At 35.6% G+C, this 12602-nt stretch overlaps 1 protein-coding gene across 1 annotated transcript in view; it reads right to left on the bottom strand.

The window, feature by feature from the left end:
- NUFIP2 (nuclear FMR1 interacting protein 2) overlaps window positions 1-12602 on the bottom strand; it is a 28935-nt gene that overhangs the window by 8730 nt on the left and 7603 nt on the right. The window contains exon 3 of the mRNA XM_067715578.1: window positions 1492-1524. Coding sequence (XP_067571679.1) covers window positions 1492-1524 — 33 coding nt within the window. The remainder of the gene's footprint in view (window positions 1-1491; window positions 1525-12602) is intronic.

Genomic DNA, 12602 nt, shown 5'->3' with positions numbered 1-12602 from the left:
CTCCTGATTATAAAAGTAGCACATTTGAAAAAAGCAGACAAAGGTTAAGTCATCAATAATCCAATACTAAAGTAAACACTTAGATTTATTTTCTTTTGTTCTTCTCAGCAAAATGAAGTCAAAATTTATTTAAGAAATGTGGATTGTCTATTAAGGAACTGTTCAAGAAACACCTAGCACCAAAAATTTCAGGTTAAATTAAAGCAAAACTACCAGTTCCGTCCTAATTATTACTTATTTCTTCCCTCTAATTTCCCATAGCACCACCAGACTTGATTCTCAGCAACAGCAAAAACCTGTGGATATCCTAGGTTGAAGTATAAAACAGTCAGAATGTGTCTGGGCAAAGACTCCAGTGTTATTTTAAATTCCCATTATTTATCTGTATGCCCCCCTCTTCTGGAGAGCAATGTTTTTATTACATACTATGTCTATCTACCCTAAGAACTTTTTGAAGTACACATGCTTTAATGAAAATAAAACTTGTCAACCTAATAGAAAAGTATAAAGGCCTGAAAATAATATCGAAGAATTCAAGCTCACCTGAGGCTAAGAATCAATCTAACTTAGTCCAGAAACAATATCCTTTCTAGAACTCCAAGGGACATCCATTAGCAGCTTGCCAGGAAGGCAACGCTCAATTCTTAATAGTTAATAACCATTTTAGAGTAAAAAACAGGTAGGTCTACTTCTGCAGGGTATATTTTCTAGTCTATGTTTTAAATGTGTGTTTGAATAAGGAGGTACACAGAAAGCAATTCAAAATAATTTAAGAGCTTGCTAGTTATTTTCAGGTCATGGCTGTGTTAGACAAAAAAGACCTGGCCTAAGAATAAGAGAGAGGATGGAAGAAGAAGCAATGCTGGAAAATCGGGGAATCTTACTTTCTAGTCCGGACACTTTCTAGTTTATATAGTAACCCCTCTGTGCCTCAGTTTCCTAATTTGTAGTAAGAAAACAGAATTTCTAATGCCTTCAAGTTCTGAAATTCTAGGACTTTCACATTCATCTGAAATTCACTTATTTTAACTAGCAAGGTGCATGGCAAGTGGGATCCAGCCCTGTAAGTGGGCTTACAGGGCTCTGAAAGCCAAAATCTATTATTAGTGACTGACTCTCCAAACCAATACTCACTTTATTTCAGGTATCCCACAACTAACATATTTTATTGTATTTGGAAATAAAGCACTCAATAATTAAGATAAGCAATTTTCAGTTTTTTGAAAATTCCAAATTATCCAGATGTGGATTATCCAGTCCCTCTGCCCTCCTGCTACTCACATCTTGTTTACGGGAGTGAAGGAAGCTAATCTGCTATTCTGTAGATTTCTAACCTTCTTTGCAGAGAATATACAGCCCAAATAACGTTTTTAAAACAGCTAATATTTTTATGAACTATGAATTTCAGTTCTTAGGCTACCCTTTGTCTATCACACAAATACAGATAAAGACTGGCCATAAGGACATTTTAGGTAACCTAACCATTCTTACCTTGCTTCTGCAAATTCCAAACAGATTCCATTTCTGCAAAGAAGGAAAAAAAGGATTACTTTTATACACCAAGTTTTGTAGAGCAAAGTTTAAAGCTATGCTTTTCACTTTAAACCTAAAAAACCTAGACGGATTATTGCTGGGCTGGAGGTAGGGCTGGGTTCTATGAAACCCAGACAAAATATTCGTATTTTCCTTTAATTCTTGAGCGTGTCATTGAGATGGCCTTAAATGTTGATTACAGAAAATCAATTATTACCTGAAATCAAATTGCCAAGAGAACAATCTGTCTGCACAAACAGTAAAGATATGCACATGCATGCTACAGATAAAATGTTTTTTTGTAATAGCTCATTGTTATTAAAAAACACCAAGTATTTTTTGTCAACCCAGCATCCTTCAACAAGGTGCCGACGTCTTTTGAATGAAGCAGTCATCAAATTTAATTAAGCTTGACACTTAAAATGCCTTATTAAAATTTTACTTAACTCTGTGTTATAGGTAAGTAGTTCTCTCCTACAAACCCAACCTACTCTTCTTAACCCATAAGGTCAAAATGTCAATCCATACCTATTTATTAATAACACACAACGCTTATCTGTTCCAATTCCATTCAAATGTGATCATTTACCATGTGCCTATTTTAGTATCTTAGAATAAGGGAAGTAGGTACATGACCAAACTGTACTGACATACAGAGAGACGGCAAGAAAAACTCTACCTGGAAGCATAAGAAAAAGCTTCACAGAAGGGATATTTGAAGCCTTGAGGAATAAGACAGTAGACGACTATTACACCACAAGAACCTAAGAACTGTTCCTTGAAAGGAGATTAATGTAAACAAAAACTACTTAGTAATGGGAATGACCTATAACTAACACTGAGAATAAGTGCTCTTCCACGGCCCTATAACTACCATTTTGAAAAGACAAAAGGGTGATTTTTATTCTGTATAACTGGACTGTCTGTAATTGTATTCTATAATTTATCAGCAACCAATTATAGTTAAGGAAAAATAAAACTGGAGCTCATTAAGATCAGATACATCTGAACATGGGTTATAGTTAAGGTACAATATAATAGCTCCCCAGGACTAAAAGGAAGTAAGTGTCGTCTAGATCTAAAATTATTACTTTTTGTTTTATGTGAACGGATGGGGTCAGGGAATGGTAGAATCACATTCTCCCTGCCCCCACCCCATCAAACTCACTTCTAAAAAACCTGCTAAGATTTTTTGAAAATTTGTCAAAATTGGATGTTTGGAGTAATGGGTTAATTATTCAAAATGATCAAAGAATTACCCAGATAAAATCCCATTCAAGGTATCACAGCAATTCCCTGACTAAACAAAGACTGGGAATAATGCACTGGTTGCCACTTGGTCCAAGAGCTTAGATGGATGCTATGGCCTTTAAATTGCTGAGCAGATGCCCATCTAAAGATTGCCAGGAAAATTCCCATCTCCTAGGAGGTCTAAGGAGAGAGAATTGCAACCAGTCTAATCTGGGAAAAAAAAGAAGATATATCAGGAAAGGAATTCTAGTCATGGCACTCATGTATCTATCACTTCAATATAATTTCTAATCCCACTAGTTTCAGGCAATTAGGAGTAGCTGCAATAGTCATTAGAGCTGTTATCTACAAACTTATGGATCTCAGAATGGCTTACTTTAAGAAGTCCGAAGATAAGCCTTCCTTTGGTTGACCTCACTACAGAAAAAATTAATCCAACCACCTTTCCCCCTTTTAAAGTACAGAAATCTCCCATTTTGCAACAGATAAATTCCTGAGTTGTGTATACACAGATTACTTGATGCTCATTATTTAAAGTCTGCTTAATGCAAAGATACATCTATATTTAGTTGTATGTTGAGAAAAGAAAAGAACAATAGAACTTTTCATTGTTATAGCCCGCCTATGCTATAACATTTTCCTTTCTCTTCCCAGCTGAAAACCTCAACCTGCCGCTGCCCCACCCTGTTTTTGGTGGGGGGGGGGGCGGCGGGAGAAGGGCACTACATTCAAGAGTCACAGTAGCAGCATACTATTGTACTTCTAAAGCTGAGTAAACATACACATTTAGAATAAAGACAAAAGTAACTATTTGCAAACATCCCATTTCTTTAGTGGATTGAAGACATTTCCTTAGCTTCAACTAGGACGTTCAGTTTTACATTCTACTCTAATAATTTTAAATTATTTCTGGCAAGAAAATTTTATTACCCTCATATATGGGCTCTGGAGTAGTGAATTTGACTATGACTCCTGAGGAGGGAAAAGGGATGCTGACTTAGCTAAAAAATTAGTCATGGGCCAGCCTAGCTTCCAGCCAGGAAATCAGCATTATCTGCAGTGTTGTACTGAGAAATGAATGCAATTCCCCTTCCTGCTATTTAATATCAATTACTTCTATAACTAGTAGCAACTTGATCTCCTTGACTAGAATTTAATGTTTCCATGAAACTCCAAGTTAAGATGAAAAAGAAGGGGAAATAAATCAAATATTGTTTGCAGGATTATATGCCATGCTTCAACCACTCTAAAAAGACTAACAAGAAGCTAGTGGCAGAGAATACATGGGAAAGAACTGAATGACATTTTGCCCTCTTTCAGGTTACAAAAGTCTGGATTCAGACATTAAATATGAAATGAGTTTCTGTTTAACTTTATAACAAGAGAAGCTGAACAAGTATAAAGAAGCCTACAGAAGGCACCTTCAACTATACAGAATCATAACATAGCATAACATTAATCTTTTTACTTTTAACACTGCCCTCTTCTACACACATGCACTCACACACACACACGTCTAACTTCCCAGTTCTTTTAAAACAGGAATCACATCATCCAATTATGTAAACGGTTATTGAGAAACAGCCACAGGGCCAAACTTGGTAGGCAATTTTGTCATGATTCTATCATTTAAACTACCACCACCCAAATTTGAAATTTTACTGTATCAAAATTTTAAAAATTCAAATATTTAGTAATGCCACTCAAATGAATAAAATGTAACATTCAATTTTCTAAAGCAGACTACCTTCTATGTAGTTCCCTATCTCAAGGCTTCCTGTAGTAAATGCCCAATTACCTACAAGTTCTTAATTCCAAGTGGATTAAAAAGCACTACTTAGGGGATAGGGATATAGATACAAAAACAGAAGGAAATGCTCTGCCTCTGTGAGCTTAGTAGAGTAGGTAGGTAGCTTTTCTAGGTAGAAGAAACATCAGCACAAACAAAGCTTGATGGTATTTTAAACAAGGTGTGCTAATTTAAAGCCGTCAGCCAACTGGGTTCTACATACCACTTGTTTTTGCAAATAAAGTTTTACTGGAACAGAGCCACGCCCACCGCTTTTGTGTACAAGGCTGAACCAATAACAACAGAGACTGGCTCACAAAGCCTAAAATATTTACTATCTGGTCCTTTATAAAACAAGTTTCCTGACCCAGGCTTTAGCAGTCACAGGTAATTTAGTAAGTCACTAAGAGGAAAAGATTTAGACAACAACACTATTCAGGGAACAAAGCTGAAAGTCATCAAGAAGGAAAGATTTAGACAAAGAAAAATGCCTTTTTGCTATTTTGGGGGAAGAGCACAAAGCATTCATAAAGAAAAGTTTGTTATTTAATTACATCGGTGAAGGGAACCTACTGAAGAAATATGAGGTTATTAACTAAATATTAGGAATGATTCCTCAAGGCAGCTGAAGAGAATGGATGAAATGACAATACAGAAAAAGAGCCCAGTAAATGTTACTGCAGAAGTAAAGAATTTAGGACAGTTGTATTAGAGATAGAAAAGAATGGGGATGTTAGAGAGGATCCATATAAACCTAACGATAAGGGCTGTATTTGTATTGTATGTTAATTCCCTGAGAGGGAAGGCAAGAAAGAAAGAGCAGGTTTTAGGAAAAAAATGAATTCAGTTTTACAAACACAGAATTGGTGTGATGTTGAATTGAATATACGTGGTCTGAACTCAGCATAAAAGCAGCTGAAGAAGTCTTAAGCTTAATTCACAGCAACAGAATTAAATGAGATTACCCAGGAGTTCAAAAGCATGAAAAGGGGACTGAAGGAGCACCAACATTTGAGAAAAAGAGAATGATACCAGGAAGGTTATATCAAACATACAGGAAGTAGGAAGAGTGGGTAGAGTTAAGGAAATGGAAACTAGAGAATTCAGGGAGGGAGTGTTCAACTACTGCAACTCTTACCCAAGGTTAAGACATTTGTAACTTTCTAGTTACCTATCCCCTTTTCTCTAGCCCAGTGCCACTGCCCTGGTTCAAGCAGTGGTATCCTATGCACATTTCTGAAATTGTCTTTTAACTGCTCTCTTATGCAGTTAACTGAGCCTCACTTTCTATTTTCTACACCATGGTTATAATTCTCTTCCTTTAAAAATATAAATCTGAAAGTGACCACACTGCTCAAAACATTTCAATGGATTCCCACTTGCCTACATGGAGACTGGTTCTGTGTATGTCTCATATAAAATTTATTTGTAGGGCGTCCTTGGTGACGCAGTGGTTCAGACTCTGCCTGCCAATGCAGGGGACGCAGGTTCAAGCCCTGGTCCGGGAAGATCCCACATGCCACGGAGCAACTAAGCCCATGTGCCACAACTACTGACCCCGCGCTATAGAGCCCGCGAGCCACAACTACTGAAGCCTGCACCTAGAGCTAGTGCTCCGCAACAAGAGAAGCCACTGTAATGAGAAGCCCGCGCACTGCGACAAAGAGAAGCCCCTGCTCTCTGCAACTAGAGAAAGCCCGCACGCAGCAACAAAGACCCAAAGCAGCCAAAAATAAGAAATGAAATAAATAAATTTCTAGCATTTGACACAGTGGCTGATACATTAATAAATTCAATGACTAAGTTAAAGATTTAACTTGCACCATTCACCTTCCTTGAAACAAACTGAATAACTGGCAATCTTCAAACACTATTTCACTTCCACCTAAAATATTCTGACTCTCCTTCTACAAATAAATAAGCCAACGTTCACTTCTTTTTTGAATCCTGACTACCCTCATCCCCTGACCCCACCCATTCACCTTAGCAGTTTCTCTATATTCTAAATGCATTTTTCTATAGAGGAATGACACTAGTAATTTCTTTCCATATGTTTCCCCATCAGACTGAGTTCCTTAATAACATGAACCCTCTCTTTTCATCTGCTTATCACCACACACAGTGCTTGACATAGTAAATAAATATTGATTTGAACGGAATACTACTCATACATCAGTCAAGGAAGTAATAATATAGAAAAGTAGTTTTAGGTAGACCCATTTGAAACTGCTATTATTCAACCTGTTTTGACCTACAAAAACAGCCATTTCATGTGGTTCAACCAAATAGATTAATCTTCTAATTCTAAAATCCTTCAAAGAAAAAGACTGAAGAGGGTTAAAGCTAACTAAAAGCTTAACTGTTTGCCTTTAAAACTGAAAGATACTACTGTCCCAGTTTAATAGAACATTTTAAAAAAATCATTTATAAACATTTTAAGAAGCACGTAATGGCTCCCCACAAAAAGAAATCATATATAAGGCAAAACAAGCTGATTCCCACAAATGAGAACCCCCAGATCAATTTATCAGTAATCATGCCTTCCAACCCCTTATTAAGACATTTTAGATCAATTTCTGTAAAATTCTGCAAGGGTGGTGGCATAAATTTAAATTCTGCTTTTTCTCTAGTTTAGATTTACCTGTCCTTTGATGATTTCTGGCTATCCCAACACTGTGTTTTGCTATCCTGACTTCCTCCTTCTCAACCAGTCACTGTACCTACCTACCTATTCTTTTGCTTGTCAGAAATTTCTCCCCACCCTTTTCTTTTTCTTTTCATTTTGACTATACCCATAAAGAAATACTGTACATTTTCAAGTAAAGTTGATTAAGGTAGTTGTTAAGTCACCACCTTTTCAGTAGATGCTTAATGAACTCTTCAGTGTATCAATCTCAATCCTACATTCCCAATTTGGAGCAACACCAACAGACAACAGAATTGTCTGGACAACCTCTAAATACACACAATCGAAACTTGGAGCACTTATTCTATTCCAGATTACTTTTAAAGGTTAAATATAAAATTCAAGTTGCTTACAATGAAACTGCCACTACTATGAAAGTAATAGACAATTTCTGTTTTTATAGCATGGGTGATTACTTCCCTCAGGACTTCAGCTAATGAAATCTAGGGGTTAAATTTTAGCTTCTATTAAATTCCTTACAAGTTACCTTCCAGATTAGTAGCAAATTACTGTACTCATAAAGCAGAATTAATGAGAAATCAAGTACCCAGTATGGATGTTAAAATGGAAAGTCACTGGGAAAAAAGGATCTCACACAATTATTAAGAATTACTTGTCACATACATTCCTATATGTTCCATATTACAGAGAGGGGAAAAAAGGACTCTTCCCAATAGGATATTCAGCTAGGACTGAAACCAAACTCAAATCTGCAGGTACCTATTAATAAGATTATTAGAAAGATAGCTTTGATGGCACAATTATGGAGCAAATGCAATACAGTGAAAAGGCTTATTAAGCACTGTGTTAACGGGAGAAAATTTAATATTCAGATCTTTTTGTGAACAAATATATAAACTGTATGTATAGTTCCCATCAGTTTTATGGATCAATTTAATTAACCATAACTTGCCTCCTCAATATCCTGTTTCCCTTGGGAGATTGGGATTGACATATATACACTAATATGTATAAAATAATAAGAACCTACTGTATAAAAAATACATAAAAATTTTTTTAAAATCCTGTTTCCCATTATCCTGCAGATGTAGAAATATTTATCAGTTCCCTCTTGCCCTTACCCAATCTAAAAACTTTAAAAAAATAAATGTTTGTTCATTTTTGGATGAATAATACATTCACATGACTGCAAATACAAAGGGGAAATCTTTGTTACTTCTCTGCCGGGACTATTCCAAGAGTCTGACTAATCTTTTACTTCTAGTCACCAGAAAAATGGCTTCTAATCTACTCTACAAATTGGTGCCACATTAATCTACCCGAACAGAGATCTACAAGTCAATTGTTTAATACCAACCCAGTTTTTACAGCAGTTGAGTACAATCTGGTAACACAAAACAAAGGCTGATATACTTATTTTATAAAATTAGAAAACCCAGGCCTAAAAATGATAAATGATTTGCCCAAGTACATAGGAATTAGGAATAGCATTAAAACCCCTGTCTTTTGTCAGTTTAAATTACTTCATTCTACTTGCCTATCTCCCTGATATTCAGTGGCTCCCCCTGCCTCCAGATGGAAATTAAAAACCTCCATGATCTGGCAATTTACCTTCCTTCTCTTTTATATCCCCTCACCACATCCAAAATGGATATCTTCCTACCTTACTTGTTTTCCAACTTTTCTGTTCTTTATCTTTCTGTTCTCTGTATTTTCATTAAGTCAAAAATCTTACCCCATCCATCAAAATCCAGTTTAAATGCCACTGCCTCCAGGAAAACATACCCTGCATTTGCTCCTCCTACCTTTACTCCAGTAAGAAACTCTCTCTCCCCCAACTAAAATCTCTTATTTTTATCCTTCTTATGACATTTAAAATCCTTGCCTTAAAACTTGTTTATTGTTTTCTCCTCTACTGAAGTTCTTTAAAGGAAAAGACTCATCCTGTGAAAGCAAGTCTTCCACAACTAGGCCTATGGTAGGTACAACATTAAGAGGAAAACAAATTATTGCACAACTCCTTAGAAGTACAGAAAACTGTGACAGAAAAGAAAAAAAAAAGAATTAAGCTGAGGAAAGTTCTCTATAGACCTAGAGTCCCAATCCTAGTCGGCAATTAGAACCACCCAGTGAGTTAAAAATTTCTTTCAATCCAGGACCCAACTCGAGTGGATCAAACCACTTATGCCAATAACCTGCCACCTGTGGAGGTAATACATAAACAATTTTTTAAAATTTCATGCAATAGCCTAGAGCTGCCTTAGGAATATTTTATACTAGACAGCTTTCATTTTGACTCACCCCAACCATCAAAAATTAAATCTTACACTATTTATCTCCCCTGCGTCTCTATGTGCTGGGTAAATTTTATCAAATCAAATTATTTAATGAATACTCCAAAATGTCAGCATTTTGAATGCTTAATATCCTTTAGTGCAGTATTAGCCAGGCAAGATAAATTAACTGGTTTAAATTAACACATTAACCACACAACTCACACCAATCAATGTTACTTCTTGGATTCAAATGACTTTAGACCATTTCAAAACTAAAGATATCACCTCAGAAAGTTAGGATCTAGTATTCTAAGCCTTTGACAACAAATCAAAGAGTTCTACTAACTAAGCATTCTGAGTAATTACTTTGAAGGTGGCAATGGTTATACGTCTTGGGTATGTGCATTAAAAGCCATCACCCTAACATACTCAAAGTATCAATGAGTAAAATGCTGATACCTGGAATTTGCTTTTAAAAACTCCTAAGAGTGTGGAGGTGGGTAGATGAAATAAGAATGACAATGTTTTCTAAATGTTCAAGCTGGATGATGGGCACATTGGGGTTCACTGTACTATTTGGCTCCATTTTTAAATATACATAAATATATTTATATACTTATATATACTTAAGTTTTTCATAATCAATTAAAAAATTATCACTTTAAAGTTTTAATTCAAGTGTCACTTGAGATAAATAGGAGAAGACGACCTACCTCTTAACTTAAATACTGGTACTGCTATGTCATGGTACAATATTCCCCCCAAAACCACAAAGATTAACAGTCTTACTTCTTAAGAAAAGTTAGTAGCATATTTATATCAAAAGCTATAAGAAAAATCCCAAGAACAAGAATTCCCATCAATTCCTTTTTTATGCCTCACTGTATCTTCATTTCACATCCCTCAACTAAACATTCAGATTTTTAAAATCTGCAGTAACTAATGTTTAAGACCACAGGTAATTAATATTTAATCTAAAAAATGTGCCATTCCTGTCGAACTGACGTAATGCACCCTCCTACCCACTATTTCCAAATAAAGTTGCTGAAGGGCTTATTTTTGAAGTTAGGAAGTATGCACAGAACTTTTAATTCTAAGTCTAACTTCATTCAACTTACTCAGTACTAGTTTACTTTTGAACATTTAAAGATCATACTAAAGGATCAAGAAAATAATACAAGTGCTCTTTTAAAGGATAGTCCAATAAGCCCCACTGATTATTGCCTCTTTTAGAACACTTGAAAAAAGGGCAAGCCTTCCTTTAAGAAAAAGATCTTCATATCTTCAAAAGGTTGTGACCAAAACAAATTCAAATAAAAGAAAAATTAGTGACCTAATGGATTTGGTAGGAATTCAAAGAACCTGCCACTTTGGGACCTAATTGAACTGAATATTACCTGTTTGTTCTAGGGAGGAAAATAAAAAAATCAATACCAATTTCATCTCAATAATGTCCAATTACAAAACTCAAACTGATGCACTTTACTAAAGCAAATCTTTCAGTTACATCAGCAAAAGTAAGTACAACTGCATCCATGTAGGGGTATTTAGCTTATCTAAATACCATGGATTTCACAGTTAGTTAGCCCATCTATAGGACAAGTGCATACACAGAATACCTAAGAATAAACAGAAGTTAATACTGCCATTTAAAAAGGCCTGCATTTCTCCATAATAAACATCATACATAATACCAACAACCAAGCTCCCAATGGAACAACTTGTCCCAGAATTTTTCCAGGTTGTGGGAGAACATAACACAACCAGATATCTTCTCAGGCTCACACAACCACCACCAGTATAAAGTAAAGATTTTCCAAGTACAGCGGTCTCTGGAGGGCAGATGGCACAGAAAATATCAAAAACACCCAACTCCCCTGGCAGAATTTAACATATAATTAATCAATGTCTTAAGAAACTAAGTATTTCTTTTTTACCCTAACTTTCCTAAAAACACCCAGCTCTTGATTAACGCGTATTTACTTCCGAAGAGCAGTGCTGGAGAAAAGTGAAAACAGGTAATTTTATCTGCCAGGATTTCTACTCCTAAACTCCCAGAAGGCAATTCTACTATTTACTCCTATTTTTTAAAGGAAGAAAAATTTAAAAGGATATCTGCTTATTTTACTAAATGTCTTACAATCTGCAGCTAAAGTATGGAGACTAGGTAATTTGCTTAGAAGTCACATAAATAGCTTTGTTATTCATCTATGAGGCAGTGATTCTTCCAGGGAGAATATGGTAATTACCTTACCCCTATTATCTGATATGCTATCTCTTCGCTGCAGATGCAAATCATTGCCTAAATGAGCTACTGTTAAAAATGGGACTGTGCAGTATATATTAGGCGTGTGCATGCACGCATGGGGTATAGATTTCTGTTAGGGGAGGTGGGGGAGGTAGAGAAGGAAAACTGAAAACCACTGTTCTCCAAAGCACAGAGGTACTTGTAACATCATTTGTAAACATCATTCATGAAACAAAAAACATTGTTTTAAGTGGGAGTTTGGGATTAGCATATGCAAATTGGTATATATAGAATGGATAAACAACAAGGTCCTACTGTATAGCACAGGGAACTATATACTCAATATCCTGTGATAAGCCACAATGGAAAAGAATATGAAAAACAATGTATATATGTATAACTGAGTCACTTTGCTGTACAGCAGTAATTAACACAACACTGTAATTCAACTATACTTCAATAAAAAATAAATTTTAAAAAACGGCTACAAAAATACTGCAAAAACAAACAAACCAAAAAAACATTATTTTAAGGATTTAAATTAGTTATGCCAAATAGCAAATTTTTCCTTAAGACACAAATAAGCCTTATCCTAAGAAGGTTATTAACATGGAGCTTGAAAGATATCTGGTTCTTTTTTAACATGGGCTTTGGGGCTGTAACAGGCGCAGACTCCCAAGAGCCTGGTCCATACAATGATGATTGTACCTGCCATTGTAGTTTGATTATTTTCTAGCTACCTTTTAGCACCCGTTATTCCTTCTTATAAGAGAAAAAATTAGTTGACACTCCACCTTTTTGGACTCCTCCAAAACACTGCTCCTACTCATTTTAAGCAAATTAGAACAAACAAGTGAG

This window comes from Pseudorca crassidens, chromosome 19 (genome assembly GCF_039906515.1).
Source record: "Pseudorca crassidens isolate mPseCra1 chromosome 19, mPseCra1.hap1, whole genome shotgun sequence".
NCBI classification, from domain to species: Eukaryota; Metazoa; Chordata; class Mammalia; order Artiodactyla; family Delphinidae; genus Pseudorca; species Pseudorca crassidens.
This window is presented reverse-complemented; position numbering and strand designations above follow the sequence as displayed.